General features: G+C 42.9%; 2 protein-coding genes across 6 annotated transcripts in view; one reads left to right on the top strand and one right to left on the bottom strand.

The window, feature by feature from the left end:
- Nucleotides 1-4,284, bottom strand: part of LOC110489384 (tax1-binding protein 1 homolog A) — a 55,979-nt gene extending 51,695 nt beyond the window's left edge. For 3 of the 5 annotated variants that reach the window (XM_036971545.1, XM_036971549.1, XM_036971550.1), the window contains exons 1-2: nt 4,135-4,284; nt 3,220-3,436 (exon numbers count right to left, since the gene is read on the bottom strand). In XM_036971545.1, the coding sequence (XP_036827440.1) occupies nt 3,220-3,408 (189 nt within the window). In that variant the 5' untranslated portion in view covers nt 3,409-3,436; nt 4,135-4,284. Of the gene's footprint in view, nt 1-3,219; nt 3,440-4,134 lie in introns of all 5 variants that reach the window. The other 2 variants (XM_036971546.1, XM_036971547.1) reach the window with 2 other exon arrangements.
- A 1,022-nt stretch (nt 4,285-5,306) lies between these two features.
- LOC110487958 (3-hydroxyisobutyrate dehydrogenase, mitochondrial) overlaps nt 5,307-19,591 on the top strand; it is a 36,192-nt gene continuing 21,907 nt past the window's right edge. Inside the window, exons 1-4 of the mRNA XM_021559882.2 lie at nt 5,307-5,425; nt 11,732-11,892; nt 12,506-12,615; nt 14,033-14,154. Coding sequence (XP_021415557.2) covers nt 5,353-5,425; nt 11,732-11,892; nt 12,506-12,615; nt 14,033-14,154 — 466 coding nt within the window. The 5' untranslated portion in view covers nt 5,307-5,352. The remainder of the gene's footprint in view (nt 5,426-11,731; nt 11,893-12,505; nt 12,616-14,032; nt 14,155-19,591) is intronic.

The following is a 19,591-nucleotide window of genomic DNA, read 5'->3' as shown; positions in this document are numbered from 1 at the left end:
TGTGTCTCTGTGTGTGTGTGTGTGTGTCTGTGTGTGTGTGTTTGTGTGTGTGTGTGTTTGTGTGTGTGTGTGTGTGTCTGTGTGTCTGTGTGTGTGTGTCTGTGTGTGTGTGTGTGTGTGTGTGTGTGTGTGTGTGTGTGTGTGTGTGTGTGTGTGTGTGTGTGTGTGTGTGTGTGTGTGTGTGTGTGTGTGTGTGTGTGTGTGTCTCTGTGTGTGTGTGTGTGTGTGTGTGTGTGTGTGTGTGTGTCTCTGTGTGTGTCAAAGGTAGTGTGAGTAAGTGCTGTGAAGAAGAAGCTGTGCTAGATGAATGTGTCTGGAGCTCTCTCAGTAGTGCATTCACACACACACAACGAGAGAAAGACCCTCACATAGTAGTGTCACATGAGGCTTCACCATCACAGACTCCATTAGCGCAGATTAACCAATCTACATTTTCCAAATAAACCCACCATCTTGATTCATTTGTAATTGAGCTGGGTGGATTTGAAGTAACTTCTTAAAGGATGATAAAATGCTTTGTGTCTTTATGAGACATTACGTTTCCTCGTTCACATTTCCTGTTAATTAAGTGTGAGATTTGATGGGCCCTGATGAAAGAGAGGAGAGAGGGAGGGGGCAACAAGAAAGGGAGAGGTGGAAGAGGGAGATGGAAAGAGAGAGAAATAAATAAGGATGTGTGTGTGTGAGAGACCAAGCACCAAATACCCCCCAGCAAGACCTGTCTGTTCTCCCTGCCTCCCCCACCTCCCTCTGCACATTAAATAACCACACCACAGCTACTGGAAACATCTCTGTGGAAGGAAAGAGGGAAGGAAAGAAGGAGAAGAGAATCTGGTTGATGAAAGAGGAGAAGAAAGACATTTTAGTTGGTGGGTCATGAGGAAGCATTAATACACTTACAAAACGGATCCCAACATTTTATTTTTTATATATTTTTCACTAAAAAAGCTAGAATTTTTGTGTTGCAAGAGTGCGGTTACCTTCTAACATTAACGTACCCTCAAACACACCTCTGAATTTTGGTGTGTCACTATGCTACATAGAACAAGTGGTCCCATTAGCCTGTTTGTACAAGTTGGAATGACAGGCAGCAAACTCAGTTTGCCTAGTAATGCCATGACTGCTCCATCTAGCCAACTACCAAATTAGCTGCAATTGATGTCATTCTAGTGCTTCCACTCTTGGGTGCTGGCTGATCATGCGTCCACGATTAGCTAGCTAGTGGATATTGCCTGGCCAGTGAGCTAGCTAGCTAGCTACATTTCAGGCAGTTAGCTATCCTCCGGTTGTAAGTTACTAATAGTGCTGAGTGATTAGTGCTTCTTGAGGTAGGTTCAGTTATTTAAAAATAATCACGGTCTTCGATTTCTGTTTAAATTTTCTTAAACATTAAATTATTTTAGCGATTTAAAAAAAATAGAAATTCCAAAACCCAAAATTATGAACATTCAATTGCCAAAACATTGAAACATTTCATTGTCTCTGTCAGGTCCACAGTGGGTAGACATCAATCGAAAATGAGGATAATAATATCAAATAATAAAATACTTCAGTTGTGTTTATTACTTAGTTTAAATTTGATTACTTTAGTATTTTTCATTCCTTAAAGTCATAATCTCATGTCTGCCCAGGCAGTAGCATCCAGCCAGTCAGACAATGTTATCTCTGCTCCCCATACTGTACTGTCTTTAGTCATCCTATTTAGCTAGGCTAGCCTGCCTAAGCATGCTGCAGCGCTTTCTGATTAAATCATTTGAGTAGTTCTTCAAAGTAGATAAGGCAATACTTTCACGACTACTTATTACCAACTACTACAAATATCAACCGGGTAGAGCTATCTCACGATGCGGTCTGTGTGTAGGCTATCCGTCTCAGTCAGAGCCGGGAAGAGAATCCGCAATGGATTATGGTCATTGTAGTTAATTACCACATTTCTGCACTGAACTACGTTGAATATTTGTTTAATGAAAACAACAATGCCCTTCAGCCCAACGTCCCACATAGTTATTGACTTAATTTCTCTTGTGAATGATTTGAATTATCTCAAGAGAAATAGCATAACAAAACAAAAAAATTGAGGTAAGTGGAATTCAAGTAATTGAACCCGACATCAGTCAATCAGTCCGCTATTTGTATTTATTAGGGATCACCATTAGCTCTTCCTGGGGTCCAAACACATTAGGGCACTTACATTTAAAACAAAAGAATAAACAGTACATCATATAACATTATTACACCACTACATATATACACAATACAAAATGTATAATACCATCATTCAACAATATTACAATATACGTGTGGGCGTCTGTACCTTTGTGTGTGTCTCGTCACAGTCTCCGCTGTTCCATAAGGTGTATTTTTACCTGTTTTTAAAATCTGATTCTACTGCTTGCAGCAGTTACCTGATGTGGAATAGAGTCACATGTAGTCATGGCTCTATATAGTTTAATAACCCTCCCACAAAACCTATGAGTTGAACATATTTGTCTGAAAACAAACTAGCTATGCAGGTTGGCTCATCTTCCACTGTTTGCTGATCATGCATCCACGATTTGTTGGCTACTGCCTGCTCAGTGAGTGACCAGAATGCTAGCTAGCTAGATTTAAGCCAGTTAGCAATCCCCCAAAATGCGGTAGTCACTGTCAGTTGATTAAATGGCTGTGAGTTGAGTGCAGCTAGCTAGCTAGCTAGTATCGCAAATTAGCTAACATTTCATTAGCTAGCTCAACTGTTGTATTAGAAAATGTCTGAGATGACACAAATCCTGTATGTTACTGGGGTGTAGAATTCTTAGTCGCCGTCTTTTAATTTTAAGATAACTATCATTGAACTGGGTGGTTACTACTGATCTGAGGTTAGAGAAATTTTCCGCCATTTTTTTTGGTTAGAGCTCGGAGTTGGGCATATTTGTTATCATATTAAAATTACAACTGGCCACAAACAAGGGAAGCAGGGGTGCTGCAGCACCCCCTGATACATTTAAATAAATAACAAATATTTTGACAATTATTATTAGAAAAAATAAAATACACAAAAAAAATATTTTGACAATTATTATAAGAAAAAATTCAATCCACAAAACGTGTGAACTAGGCCTTTATTACTCCTGTGTGAGCGGAGAAACACAGTCATCAGCAGAGCGAAGAAAGACACTCTTCAGAAGCCCCCCCACCCCCACCAAAAAATCTGGGGGGTGACACACGGTGTGATGTTACCTTAAAGATGCCCACCCAGTCTTTGGGGTTGGGGGTGATGTAGGAGGTGAGGGTGTAGCGACACTCCAGTGCCTCCTGGGGCAGGAAGCTCTTCCTAACATTCTGGAAGATAACATGAGCAAAGTTTGATGTTTCCATGACACCAATGCCACTGGTGGGCGAAGAGCCCACCACCTGGAACGAGGACATATCCTGCTTGTCACTTCATTTGTCTGACCTGCTGGGGGAAATAAGGAAGCGAGAGAATTGTGAGGGGATAGGAAAACAAGCCTGGCATGCATATTTTCTCCTCTCACTCACACACACACCTCCAATTTAACCTAGCAAATTGACATTTGACCCATTTACAATAACATTTGAATTGATCGAGTCCCACTGTTAGGTTGTTTGATCTACATGCGGGCTTTAGTGAACTGAAATGTAAAATGGAATAATTCCAAGCCTGCCTACGCATGTTGAAATGACGATATGATGGCAAACGTCAGACTGCATAAGATCACGTTAACTATAAAACACACTATGTTATAGTAAAGCAGCAAAGAGCTGAAGCACGTGTAAGCCAAAACAAGGACGACCTAATGTAGCTCGCAACACAGCAAGCACAGGTGGCATTTTCAAACGCACGGAGAGCGGCTAGCTATAAGAGCCTGTATCTGACAAAAACACATTTAGGATGATTAGCTACCTAGATATACTGTTCGCATAGATAACGATTCCCTAAAGTAACGTTCATTGTCATTGACAACTGAATTGATTAAGTATCTAGCTGCGCATTAACCTTCAATGGCCTTTCAGCTACCGAAACTGATCTGACCACAACAAGGTAGCTAGCAACAATCTCAGGGTTATCTGTCTTGATAGGCCAAACCCCCTAGCAATAAGACAATATTGTTTCCGTTTAAATCGATTCATTACCTGTCTTACATATGAATCCAAACAAGGTCCAATTATGTTTTGAAAGTCAACATATGACAGTCCAAAAGCCGTTGTTGTCACACAGCTTCAGGCCCCGTCGTCAACCACTGAGCTATGGTTGTCAAGTGATGGTGTCACTTCCGGGATGGGATGTTGGTGCTGAGGAAAAAGATTCCAGTTGCACCACGTGAAAATGTCAATTATTTGATGCCTCGAAATAATCTATTTAAAATGCTTATAATGAATGACCATAAATAGCTATCTCTGACTAATGTACGATTATTTGCACAGTTGCTGCTATTGCACTGGGAAATAAATAGCCTAGTGCGGCACTCACGCACGCACACACCCTGGGGTGGCAGGTAGCCTAGTGGTTAGAGCGTTGGACTTGTAACCGAAGTGGTTGCAAGATCGAATCCCCGAGTCGATAAGGTAAAAATCTGTCATTCTTCCCCTGAACAAGGCTGTTAATCCACTGTTCCTAGGCCCTCCTTGAAAATAAGAATGTGTTCTTTAACTGATTTACCTAGTTAAATAAAGATACAAATATTTTTTTTCCACAAAGTGACGCTGGAGTCTGCATGCGATTTGATAGAGATAGGGGCACAAATTCATCAAAAAGACTCACAGAGGACAAGATAATGAACCAAAAATTACACCATTAAACACAAAGTACATCTTAAAAACTTCAATAAATTAAAAATACTCTACTGCGCATGCACATTAGTTTGGGTAATAATACTCTGACTGGTGGAAATATATATTTTTATAACATTTTGTTGAAAACGATGTTTGATTGAACACGATCAAGGTTCCCCATAACCGTAAATATAAATTATGATGATGATGGTAATGACCACAAACGATTTGCGTTTGAATAGTTTTAATGGTAAAACACATTCACTAATATTGCATCGAATAAAAAGGCCACACTCGAAAGATTTATTTCAGCGTCTGAGACCAATTTACTAATGCCCCCCCCCCCCCCCCCCCCCCCCCCCCCCCCCCCAAAAAAAACAAAAAAACAAACAGTATTGTACCGTAAAGAGCTTTAAGACATGAACACACAGGATGTCCCACCTTTGCAAGATTTCTATTGGCTGTTGCGTTCGGCTGAGCCCACTGAGTGGTCCATATAGCACTCAATGATAACTAACTCCCCTTTACTTCCTGTCAATCAGCTGTCACTGTAAACGCCGAGGTCAAGGGGAACGAAGCATGGCTGCGTTGTTCAGAGGGTCTCGGAATTTGTTGCAAAGGTGCAATAAACAACATGTCGATCTGGCTCTGGGTAACGTATATGCCAGTTTAAAAATTTCCCACCGTATTTTTCGTGGTGTGCATGTGCATAATAGCACAACATGCAACCGAAAAACACACTTCCTAGCTAGGAATTTGTGGTGTGTTAGTGGCGGTTTTTGTGGATAACTTAGATATTTTCTGAACAGTTGGTTGGTTACCTGCTGTGTTTTTGTGTTTTGCGTTAGCTAAATACTATGGCCTCCCTTGTTGACGTTAATGAAATACGACCATGAACTGATTGCCAGTGATAGCTTGAAACAATGGACATGGCTATGCCCTCATCTATCTCACAAATCCCTATAAGTAGTTAGTCAATTCTGCAGACTCATGTTTTCTTGACTCTACATGTGACCAGCTGAGTGGAACACAACGTTCTTCGTGGCTGTAGTGCCTGCATACTAGCCCGAGCCTGGTGATTTGAATTTAGCCATAAGGCTCCTTCCCAGCTCTTCCTACACTACCATACCTTTGTGTCAATTCATTTGACACAATTACATCAGTTCATATCGTCGCTTCACACTGATGTTGAACTCTAAATGGCCCTCCATCTGAGGTGCCACATTTATCCAATAAACCTGATTCCATAACTTTATCAAGCCAATTAAGCAGTATTGACATAAAGTGTAATGACGTTAACCTATATTCTGTTTTAATCAAAATAATAATTATTGGGAGTTGTGACATAATAAATGAATTTGAATATGAAACAAGAGAAGGTCATTTGTCCTTACTAAACTCGCCAGATCATTTTCCATCAATGGATGATGATTTAGCAAGATTTGACTGCAATGATTAAGCAATAAGTCATGAGAGGGTGTGGTATATGGCCAATATACCATGGCTAAGGGCTGTTCTTATGCATGATGTGATATGGAGTGCCTGGCTACAGCCAGCTGTTAGCAGTGATATATTGGCCATATACCACAAACCCCCACAGTGCCTTATTGCTATTATAAACTGGTTACCAGCTTAATTGGAACAGTAAAATGTTTTTTTTTCTTCTCATACCTGTGGTATACGGTCTGATATACAATGACTTTCAGCCAATCAGCATTCAGGGCTACCCATTTGCAATATTGACTTGTCATTTCAATAGGCACAGGCTACAGACTAAAATCTGGCTTTGTGATTGTAATAAAACTTTTCAATGGTTTGCTTAGCTACATAGAAGCAGGTAGCCTATAGCCCGTGATAGGCCTACATCTCATTTCAGATAGTCTACAGTAAGCTGTATGATTTAGTAGCTTGCTTAGTTCAAATTGACAGACTAATATATTCAACATGAAGAGTGAGGCGACTTCGAGGTAAGAAGTGCTTATTGCCCGTTGGGCTACTGAGGATGGGGTCGTAATTTCAATCACTGAATTTAACATGAGTAATGTACATATGAACTGAATCTGCTTGTCAACAACAGCCAGGTTAAAAAAATAATGTATTACCTATACATTCTACCTATACATTCTACATTCTAACAACTGATAGGCAATTGTGATTAGAATTTTGATAACTTCCAATTAAATTAACTAAACGTAACCATTAATAATTGCATAATAACAGTAATCTGAAGTTCTAGGCTATTTATTAAATCTGTTTGCCAGCTCCAGGTAGGCTACACAAGTGGCCCAATTTGATTTGCAACGACTCCAGTGATATCACTGGAGGGGCGGCAGGGTAGCCAAGTGGTTAGAGCATTGGACTAGTAGCCAAAAAAAGTTGCAAGTTCAAATTCCCCAGCTGACAAAGTACAACTCTGTTGTTCTGCCCCTGAACAGGCAGTTAACCCACTGTTCCTAGGCCGTCATTGAAAATAAGAATTTGTTCTTAACTGACTTGCCTAGTAAAATAAAAATCATAATTTTATCGTATTTATTGTATTGTAGGCTAAAGAGATGCGATGGCCAATAAATGCAAATGTGTCATTCTCCACATTTAATGTCAATTTCATTGAGAACTTTTCCCCATAACAGAAGCACACAAGTGAGTTCCATACCTTCCATTTAACATTTCCATATGCACAACCCTCAAGAACTGAGCATGTGTAAAACACTTTGCTTGAAACGGTTTTGCATAGGCAAAGTTGACATTAGAATGTTTAAATCGCCTTTGAGCGAATTTATCTAATGCGCTGTAGTGCGCCCAAAGTTGTTTTCCAGTGCCATTATTTCAGTTCTTGCATGTTAATATGTTTTATGGAAAAAGGGTTGGAATTTTTTACATTTTTAACTAGGCAAGTAAGTTAAGAATAAATTATTATTTACAATGGCGGCCTAACCCGGACGATGTTGGGACAATTGTGCGCCGCCCTATGGGACTCCCAATCACGGCGGGTTGTGATTCAGCCTGGAATCAAACCAGGGTCTGTAGTGACGCCTCTAGCACTGAGATGTAGTGCCTTAGACCGCTGCGCCACTTGGAAGCCCACCGGGTCTCTCCATAATGACAATCTGAATAGCCGACCTACAACTAACTGTTCATCAGTTGTCACAACTTGTGCTGCTCTGTCTACTCTCACTCACGTGACTCAGCCAATAGTGGACTCAGCTGCCTGCTGCAGTGCTTTCAACACACACACACCCCTCCGGCCCTCCCCACCACTCACTCACTCAGCAACAGCCTGCCTCACTGCTTGAAAGTCAGCAGCAGCAGGTCACAGTGAAAATATATGTGATGTATGTTTATGTATGTATGCTTAAGATGCACTATGCAGAAATCACTCTGCCATTTCCTGGTTGCTAAAATGGTAATAGATCGCCTAATTTCAGTTTATGTGACAATACAAGCAAGTATAATGTAGAGAATCATTGTACCATCTAAACTGCTGTGAAATATAGTTTTTACAACCAAAAATATTGTATTTTCAGCTGTTTGAAGCTGGTGTACAAAACAACTGAAAGTAAAAGAAGCAAAATAAACCTGATTGGGAAGCATAGAAATAAATCTCATAGAAACTTCTCATACTTGCTTTCAATGAGTGACAGATCTTTAACTCACATTTCTATGTGAATTTGGTGAATATTGCAGCTTTAAGAGAAATTACATGGCGTGCAACTTCAAAGTAGCCCAAAAACCTGCAACCTGCGACCAATACATTTTCACCCACGACATAGTTTTCAAAATAGGCTAATTTTGTTGGAAAACCCCGGACATGGCAACCCTGACTTCAGCTACTCATCAGATATTGCATAACAAAATTCTAGTCTCTGAATATGACATTTCTTCAGCCAGCTAACCAATTTTTGGCAGAGTGGATGATTAACGGTCTGGAACATAATTATAATTTGTACCCTGCAAATTGACCACAACTAAGCCCAAAAAGAAATTGTATTTGAAAAGGACAAGGCTACCTTGATTACATTGAGTCACGATAATTTCTGTCTTTTATTTGTGGAAATACTTGGTGAGCAGATTTCCTAAATGAAACACATTTTTTGCAGAATTGAGATCAAAAAAATAAAGGGAACACTAAAATAACACATCCTAGATCTGAATGAATGAAATATTCTTATTAAATACTTTTTTCTTTACATAGTTGAATGTGCTGACAACAAAATCACAAAATTATCAATGGAAATCAAATTTATCAACCCATGGATTTGGAGTCACACTCAAAATTAAAGTGGAAAACCACACTACAGGCTGATCCAATTGTGATGTAATGTCCTTAAAACAAGTCAAAATGAGGCTCAGTAGTGTGTGTGGCCTCCACGTGCCTGTATGACCTCCCTACAACGCCTGGGCATGCTCCTGATGAGGTGGCGGATGGTCTCCTGAGGGATCTCCTCCCAGACCTGGACTAAAGCATCCGCCAACTCCTGGACAGTCTGTGGTGCAATGTGGCGTTGGTGCATGGAGCGAGACATGATGTCCCAAATGTGCTCAATTGGATTCAGGTCTGGGGAACGGGCGGGCCAGTCCATAGCATCAATGCCTTCCTCTTGCAGGAACTGCTGACACACTCCAGCCACATCAGGTCTTGCATTAGGAGGAACCCAGGGCCAACCGCACCAGCATATGGTCTCACAAGGGGTCTGAGGATCTCATCTCGGTACCTAATGGCAGTCAGGCTACCTCTGGAGAGCAAATGGAGGGCTGTTCGGCAGGGGGTATTTAATCCCCTGCTGATTTTGAATGTTTGCCCACTGACAAAGAAATTCAGTCTAATTTTAATGGTAGGTTTATTTGAACAGTGAGAGACAGAATAACAACAAAATCCAGAAAAACGCATGTAAAAAATGTTATACATTTATTTGCTTTTGAATGAGGGAAATAAGTATTTGACCCCTCTGCAAAACATGACTTAGTACTTGGTGGCAAAACCCTTGTTGGGAATCAAAGGTCAGATGTTTCTTGTAGTTGGCCACCAGGTTTGCACACATCTCAGGAGGGATTTTGTCCCACTCCTCTTTGCAGATCTTCTCCAAGTCATTAAGGTTTCGAGGCTGACTTTTGGCAACTCGAACCTTCAGCCCCCACCACAGATTTTCTATGGGATTAAGGTCTGGAGACTGGCTAGGCCACTCCAGGACCTTAATGTGCTTCTTCTTGAGCCCCTCCTTTGTTGCCTTGGCCGTGTATTTGGGGTCATTGTCATGCTGGAATACCCATCCATGACCCATTTTCAATGCCCTGGCTGAGGGAAGAAGGTTCTCACCCAAGATTTGACGATACATGGCCCCGTCCATCGTCCCTTTGATGCGGTAAAGTTGTCCTGTCCCCTTAGCAGAAAAACACCCCCAAAGCATAATGTTTCCACCTCCATGTTTGACAGTGGGGATGGTGTTCTTGGGGTCATAGGCAGCATTCCTCCTCCTCCAAACACGGCAAGTTGAGTTGATGCCAAAGAGCTCCATTTTGGTCTCATCTGACCACAACACTTTCACCCAATTTTCCTCTGAATCATTCAGATGTTCATTGGCAAACTTCAGACGGGCATGTATATGTGCTTTCTTGAGCAGGGGAACCTTGCGGGCGCTGCAGGATTTCAGTCCTTCACGGCGTAGTGTGTTAACAATTATTTTCTTGGTGACTATGGTCCAAGCTGCTTTGAGATCATTGACAAGATCCTCCCGTGTAGTTCTGGGCTGATTCCTCACCGTTTTCATTGCAACTCCACGAGGTGAGATCTTGCATGGAGCCCCAGGCCGAGGGAGATTGACAGTTATTTTGTGTTTCTTCCATTTGCGAATATTCGCACCAACTGTTGTCACCTTCTCACCAAGCTGCGTGTCGATGGTCTTGTAGCCCATTCCAGCCTTGTGTAGGTCGACAATCTTGTCCCTAACATACCTGGAGAGCTCTTTGGTCTTGCCATGGTGGAGAGTTTGGAATCTGATTGATTGCTTCTGTGGACAGGTGTCTTTTATACAGGTAACAAACTGAGATTAGGAGGACTCCCTTTAAGAGTATGCTCCTAATCTCAGCTCGTTACCTGTATAGAAGACACCTGGGATCCAGAAATCTTTCTGATTGAGGGTGGGTCAAATACTTATTTCCCTCATTTAAAATGCAAATCATTGTATAACATTTTTGACATGTGTTTTTCTAGATGTTTTTGTTCTGTCTCTCACTTCAAAAAAACCTACCATTAAAGTTATAGACGGATCATTTCTTTGTCAGTGGGCAAACGTACAAAATCAGCAGGGGATCAAATACTTTTTTCCCTCACTGTGTATATATATCTCAAATCCGCAGAAATTTTAATCTAACTATATATACATAAAATGTTAATCTAACTATATCTATATATATATATTTTTTTTAAATACATTTTTTTTTTAACTTTTGCTGGGCCAAAAAAATCGCATGCTGGCCGGTTTTAGCCAGCGGACCTCCTGTTGCCGACCCCTCCTTGTGCCACAGCATGGAGTCAAATCTATGGGAAACACGGAGGTGTGGAACTATGATAGGCAGTTTACTTAAAGGAAACATTCACAAATGTTGAATATAAAGTTGTTTTTGTGCATCTCTAAGTCGTTGTTCTATCGATTGCTGGGGTCATTTCCTGTTTTCATGTGTATCTGAGGTGTTCTAAGTTCAAGCTGCAGACATACAGCCTGTATGATGTGATGCAAAACTCGTCATACCGGCTGTATTTCTGTCTAACGTGAAAACCAAGAACTCAGATGAACATGAAATTACATAATTTAGAGATGCACAAAATGATATAACATTAAAAAAAAGGGTGAATCCTCCATTTTAAGTAGGAATGTATTAACTTAACCATAGTTTACTTTGTTTCTATAATTTTCTATACTATGCCATTGTATTGACTGTCTACCCTGTGTGTGCTCTCCAGTGTGTAGCAGGTCGATGGCCTCGAAGACTCCAGTGGGGTTCATTGGGCTGGGGAACATGGGCAGTCCCATGGCCAAGAACCTGCTGAGGCACGGATACCCTGTCATTGCCACCGATGTCTTCCCTGAGTCCTGCAAGGAGCTACAAGACGAGGGGGCACAGGTAACACCTAGCTAGTACCTACTTACATCACCTAACCTGCTTACTGTGTTTCTCTACATTACCACTGAATTGTGGCAGTGATCATAGCAGTAGACAAGACGCACCATAATGAATGCTGACCATGCACAGTAGGTCACCTTCTGGAGATCTACATGTTGAAATGCCCAGAAATTACTCAAAAATAGGACGCCCACCCGCAGCTGTTAGCTGTTTGTCGGCCTTGTGTGTTTTCTCTGACTTGCTATATTGCTCTCCATTACCCCTGAATCACAGCAGTAGGTCAGCAGGGAGACGAGCATAGGCCACATTACTGCTACGTGTACCCTACACGTTAGCTGTGTATCTGCTGAGTCTGGAGGGGATGGTAGAAGTACATCTGCTGGTGTGGGTTTCTCAGGCTGTGTCCCAACACTTCCAATCGTTGACTTAACGATAGTGGAAACTCCCTTCAGCCAATGCTTAAATCAATCCAACACTTTTAAATACATGACGGGACTGTGTAAGTGCACACTTCAGGAATATGGAGAATAGGGATGCAACGTCATTGTATTTCTGTTAGTGTTTTCTTTTGATTTCTCACCCCTTCTTTCCCATCCGTTTCCTCCCTGTCCAGATCCTGGACTCCCCAGCGGAGGTTGCAGATAAAGCTGACCGGATCATCACCATGCTCCCCTCCAGTCCCAACGTCATAGAGGTCTACACTGGACCCAACGGCATCCTCAAGTAAGCAGGTCCCCCTCTCTGGTCGTCCTCCCCAGAACTATAGATGTAGAAACTGGCCTGTCCCCCTATAACTGGCCTGTCCCCCTATAACTGGCCTGTCCCCCTATAACTGGCCTGTCCCCCTATAACTGGCCTGTCCCCCTATAACTGGCGTTTGTAAATTGGAAGGAATCAGACAGTTGTAAACCTCACTGGAAGGAATTGGATGGTTGTAAACCTCACTGGAAGGAATCGGATGGTTGTAAACCTCACTGGAAGGAATCGGACGGTTGTAAACCTCACTGGAAGGAATCGGACGGTTGTAAACCTCACTGGAAGGAATCGGACGGTTGTAAACCTCACTGGAAGGAATCGGACGGTTGTAAACCTCACTGGAAGGAATCGGACGGTTGTAAACCTCACTGGAAGGAATCGGACGGTTGTAAACCTCACTGGAAGGAATCGGACGGTTGTAAACCTCACTGGAAGGAATCGGACGGTTGTAAACCTCACTGGAAGGAATCGGACGGTTGTAAACCTCACTGGAAGGAATCGGACGGTTGTAAACCTCACTGGAAGGAATCGGACGGTTGTAAACCTCACTGGAAGGAATCGGACGGTTGTAAACCTCACTGGAAGGAATCGGACGGTTGTAAACCTCACTGGAAGGAATCGGACGGTTGTAAACCTCACTGGAAGGAATCGGACGGTTGTAAACCTCACTGGAAGGAATCGGACGGTTGTAAACCTCACTGGAAGGAATCGGACGGTTGTAAACCTCACTGGAAGGAATCGGACGGTTGTAAACCTCACTGGAAGGAATCGGACGGTTGTAAACCTCACTGGAAGGAATCGGACGGTTGTAAACCTCACTGGAAGGAATCGGACGGTTGTAAACCTCACTGGAAGGAATCGGACGGTTGTAAACCTCACTGGAAGGAATCGGACGGTTGTAAACCTCACTGGAAGGAATCGGAGGGTTGTAAACCTCATTGGAAGGAATCGGACGGTTGTAAACCTCATTGGAAGGAATCAGAGGGTTGTAAAACTCATTGGAAGGCACGGTGGAGCCTAGCTGCTGATTCAGAGCTGCTTACAGTGAAGACGTGGGGGGAATGTCACCAATTGTACATGCTTTTGTTCTAGCCCTCTGCACCTGATTAAACTGATCATGGTCTCCGAACTAAGTTAAGTCAGGTGTGCCTGTGCTGGCCCAGAAACAGAGCCTTGTACTGTGGGTCTGAGATCATGTGATATGGTCATGTGACTGTTTTTCCTCGTCTTTTTTTTTCTGGTCCGTTCTATCTGGGATCCTGGAGACGTCCCTACCCCGGTGAAGTCGGAATGTTAAAATGGTTAGGTTACGGTAGAGGTTAGGGTTTAGAGTAGGGCCGTCCCAAGGATCTCAGATGGCAAAAACACTGTTCTTCTTTCTCAGGAAAGTGAAGAAGGGAACGCTGCTCATCGATTCCTCCACCATCGACCCCTCCGTCTCCAAGGAAATGGCCCTCGCCGCCGAGAAGATGGGCGCCGTGTTCATGGACGCTCCCGTGTCAGGAGGTAAGGGACGGGTTTGGGATGTCAACATTCTGTTGCTATGGCGATCACGTACTGTCAGTCTACTAGCCATGTCCAAAGAAAGCTTTTACTTTTCCTGTTTCTGGCCTACTGGTGGTTCAGTCTCTGGATAGACATGCTACACACACACCTCTCTCTCTGGTCTTCATTTCACCTTGGACACAAACGCATCAACTGTAGAGCTTTTGCAGCAATGCTAACCATGTCATGTACTCCAATGTGTATCTATAGATATAGTGCTTGTATTTATAGACTCTGGTGCTATATAATGAAACAGTATGTTGGCTATAGGCCACTGACGGTACACTGGCGACAGATCAACAGCCGGTGGAAATTGATCCTGTTAAATGGCAACATATTTAAGGCTAGATGGAAACATTGTCTAATCAATATCCTAGGAATGAAACAGGCAAACGGGCCGGAACTGGTAAAAACGACCTGAACTTGTCCAATAAGACACGCTCGTTTTTTTTCCTCCAAACTTTTCTCTACGGTGTGCAATAATGAATACGACTCTTACCTGAGCAGGTACAATACAGGGTTGGGAGTTGATTTCAGATGTGTGTTCCGGAGCCATAATGGAGAATACCGTGTCAGGGTTTTTGATATTGATGGAGCCGTAATGGAGAATACCGTGTCAGGGTTTTTGATGTTGATGGAGCCGTAATGGAGAATACCGTGTCAGGGTTTTTGATGGAGCCATAATGGAGAATACCGTGTCAGGGTTTTTGATGTTGATGGAGCCGTAATGGAGAATACCGTGTCAGGGTTTTTGATGTTGATGGAGCCGTAATGGAGAATACCGTGTCAGGGTTTTTGATGTTGATGGAGCCGTAATGGAGAATACCGTGTCAGGGTTTTTGATGGAGCCGTAATGGAGAATACCGTGTCAGGGTTTTTGATGTTGATGGAGCCATAATGGAGAATACCGTGTCAGGGTTTTTGATATTGATGGAGCCGTAATGGAGAATACCGTGTCAGGGTTTTTGATATTGATGGAGCCGTAATGGAGAATACCGTGTCAGGGTTTTTGATGGAGCCGTAATGGAGAATACCGTGTCAGGGTTTTTGATGTTGATGGAGCCGTAATGGAGAATACCGTGTCAGGGTTTTTGATGGAGCCGTAATGGAGAATACCGTGTCAGGGTTTTTGATGTTGATGGAGCTATAATGGAGAATACCGTGTCAGGGTTTTTGATGGAGCCGTAATGGAGAATACCGTGTCAGGGTTTTTGATGGAGCCGTAATGGAGAATACAGTGTCAGGGTTTTTGATGGAGCCGTAATGGAGAATACCGTGTCAGGGTTTTTGATGGAGCCGTAATGGAGAATACCGTGTCAGGGTTTTTGATGGAGCCGTAATGGAGAATACCGTGTCAGGGTTTTTGATGGAGCCGTAATGGAGAATACCGTGTCAGGGTTTTTGATGTTGATGGAGCCATAATGGTGGGTATCTCTTGTCAGTGCCTTTCATGTAGATAAAGACCAGAGACACTGGCCCCACAGGGAGTGAGAGGGGAGATGAGACGAGTAGCTGTAAAACTCCCTGTCACCTCGGCCAGACCAACCAGGGGGCACACACGTACAAATACGACTGATTCACATTTCTGCAGATTCACTTTTTGACGATCCCCAACAGCCTACACTGTGGTCGTAAGCTTGTCTGGCAACACTCTTTTTCTCACACAAAACACTCCCTCCCTCCCTCTCTCACACACACACACACACCCTCTGTGTGTTTACATGCTGGCGTCTGCAGTGTAGACAGGCTGCAGTTAGTGAGTGCAGACCTGTGAAGACCCTTCCTCTCCGGGCTCTTAACTAAGCCTGTTACACACACACACACACAAAAGCACACACACACAAAAAAGCACAGTGTTTACTCACTTCTTCTCTGGGCTCTTAGCAAAGCCTGGTTTACTGCTCTGGAATGGCCAATGATTTACATGCTAACTCTGGCCTGAGCCCCACAGACGCCTGACAGCACGAACACACTTCTAAGTTCAGACGGGAACACACACGCACTTGACCGCCCACTATCTAAATCTCATACACAGATCCTAACAACTGGCCTCTAACCCCCTTGCTGAGGATGAAAGTAGCCCATTGGTGATAAGCTGAACATGGGGAGGAGAAGACTGAGGGAGAGGTCAGGAGGTGGAGGGTAAACTACAGACGTCCCAGTGTGTGTTGTGAGGGCTTCTCTGACCGATAGTGGGGGAGGGGATTTGACATGCTGCGTTTGTCCAGGAGGTGGCACTCTACCCCAATAGGGAGACATATGTATTTATGTGGAGCAGGGTGTCAAACTCATTCCATGGAAGGCCTAGTGTCTGCAGGTTTTTCCTTTCAATTAAGTCCTAGACAACCAGGTGAGGGGAGTTATTTACTAGTTAGTGACCTTAATTCATCAATCAAGTACAAGGTGTATGTAGTATGTCTGTGTTTGTTAGAGACGGTCCCTACTGTTTCTTGTGATCTCTTGATATCAGATCCAGATCTAACGACAGTAACACACACACACACACACACACAAACTTTAGGCATTTATGACTGGTGGTCCCAGCAGAATCTTCTTCCTTATGAAGTCGCCAATGCACACACACACACACACAGTGACATGCATTGACCCCTAACACACTTATTTCTGTTTGAGTTAATGCTTATGATATATAATATGGTAGCTATGCTATTTTAAGCACTCAAACACGCACACAGATTCGTGCAAAGATCATTAACATTTTCAGTCACTTCAGACACTCAAGCATCCTCACAGACAGAGACTTCCTGTGCTTTTGGGGTTTTATTGTTTTTTTAATTTAGATATTCTTTTTATTCAAAATGAATCCTGTGGTGAATGAGGTAGTGTGTTTTTAAATGTGTGTGTGTTTGGTTCCCACCTCGAGTGCGTCAATAGGGGTTTGGCAGTTTCTCCTGGGGTCTGAGACGAGGAGTAATAAACTTGTTAAACTACAATCAAAAAAACATCTTTCTTTCCCTTCCCTCTCTCTGCCGGTCTTGTTCTTACTGACCAGTTGTCTGGCCTAGCCCTGCCTGCTATGTCCTGGCATAGATACTCTTTCACCCACACACACACACACATATAGTCACTTACTGTACACACAAACAAGCACACTCTAAAATACACACTTTCACCACTGTCTAGTGTTGTTAAGTGTCCGCATTCAAACTAGACCCACAACAAAACAGGCTCTGACGTCACGAGCCCAGGCTGTTGGCAAGGCGATAGCAGAAATAGGAGCAGCAGCTAACGAGCAGCGGGGTCGTTAGCGGTAATTACCCAGCATGCCTGCGTCTGCGTCTTGTATTCCGGTAGTGGGCCGCCACATCGCTAACGGACGGCGACTTTAAGTCTTTAAAAGCCATTGAATGTTTTCCCAACACTGAGAACAACACTGTGTGTGTTAAAGGAACGTCACTGCGTTAAGTTTGGTGTGACCGTGGGAGCTTAATGTGTTTGTATACAGTTTGTCTCAGACTGCACACTTTTGTTGTGTTTCAGCAGGTTAAATACTCATTTTCAGCAGGCTACTTTTTCCACTTCAAATTAACTAAGCTACTTTTAATTTAAAAGTTTAAATTCTCTAGGTCGTCGAGCCCTTTAGACTCTAGAATTAGACTCTGCCGAGTCCCCAGCAACCGATGTTCCAGTTTTCAGGGGAAATGGAAATGGAGCCTGTGACTCGACTTCCGCTTTGGACATTTAACAAGGAGACACTCTCTTAACTCCTCCTACACATCTGCTGGATTGGTCTCGTCAAGAACAGGATGTAGGGGATCTAGTTTCAGCCGTTTCTTTTACAGCTGCTACGTGTTTGGTTCTACTAGAATGAAAGATCTGCATCTTCTAGTAATCTATTGATAGGATAGGCACCTGTCAGTCACAATGCCAGCAATGACAGGAAAAAGCTATCTGCTGTTTGTCCTGCCTCCCGTTACCATTTGTGTGCATTGTGGTTGGTTGGAGTCCAATTTCTTTACACAGAGGGAAAGAGCATGAAGCTCGTGAATTTGCGTTAATTAGGCTAAGTCGAAATCCACGACTAAGCCTAATTTTATTGTTTTCTGGCATATTAATTTATTTTGCGTGTTTCACACAGCCAACCGCTGGGAGTCCTGGTTAGGGCTGTATCCAACAAAAATAATCTTGGTCGACCAAAAGTCGTCTGTTCTTTCCACCAATCGATTGGTCAAAATGTTTAAATGTATATTTTTCTGTATATAGACACACCCTATGTCTATATCAACTATAAGCACTGAGCTTGTCTAACGCTTTCAGTTTACGGTTTGATTATTAACTATTCTCTTCTTGGTCCTGCTGACTTTCGCAGATTCTGCCATTACTCTCCTGAAGTTGCTGGTAATAGGCTACACGAGGAGTCTGCAACCTTTCTCATGTTGAATGCCAATTTATCTGACCATTTCAATCGATCTGTGTACCAGTTATGGTTTTCATATGCACATTTTTGCCAAAGTTTCAAGTCTTCATATCTCAATCATTGTCATGTGGTTAATCAAAATTATATCCAAATCTAAATAAAAATGATACAAATCTTCAATTAACTTCTATTGCCATTGCCAACTACATAAAGCCAGCAAATAAAAACATTGCAGGCTGCAGGTAGAAAATATCTTGCTAAAAATAAATATCCTTTCAATCTTGATGGCTACACATGGCCTGTTTGCAACGCACTTGAAACATTGTATCAACTATTAAGTTGGGTCCAGCCCCGAAGCACGAACTCGTATAAAATATTCTGGGCCCTATGAGTTTCCCTGCCAGTGAGCTTGGGACAGACACAGCTGTAGGCTATTTGTTCAAGGGATAAGAAGCAGTGTTTGACTTGGGCAGGAGCTCAACGGAGCTGAGTACCGGCACTAGTACCTAGTTTGAGAAACAGACACTTCACAAGTCTTCAATAGTACCCGCAAAACACTAGTCTCAATGTCAACAGTGAAGAGGTGACTCTGGGATGCTGGCCGTCTAGGCAGAGTTGCAAAGAAAAACCCATATCTCAGACTGGCCAAAAATAAATGATTAATTCGGGCATCCATTTTTTTTTTTTTAGACCTCCAAGTCTGGTTCATCCTTGGGAGCAATTTCCAACAACATAGACACTGGTCAGAGGAAATCTGCCAAGGAGACCAGCATCCCAGAGTCGCCTCGTCACTGTTGACGTTGAGACTGGTGTTTTGCGGGTACTATTTAATGAAGCTGCCAGTTGAGGACTTGCGAGGCGTGTGTTTCTCAAACTAGACACTAATGTACTTGTCCTCTTGCTCAACTGTGCACCGGGGCCTCCCACTCCTCTTTCTATTCTGGTTAGAGCCAGTTTGTGCTGTTCTGTGAAGGGAGTAGTAAACGGCGTTGTATGAGATCTTCAGTTTCTTGGCAAGTT

The sequence above is a fragment of the Oncorhynchus mykiss genome, chromosome 32, assembly GCF_013265735.2.
Source record: "Oncorhynchus mykiss isolate Arlee chromosome 32, USDA_OmykA_1.1, whole genome shotgun sequence".
NCBI classification, from domain to species: Eukaryota; Metazoa; Chordata; class Actinopteri; order Salmoniformes; family Salmonidae; genus Oncorhynchus; species Oncorhynchus mykiss.
Note: the sequence above shows the minus strand (reverse complement) of the source record. Positions and strands in the feature narration are given on the sequence as shown.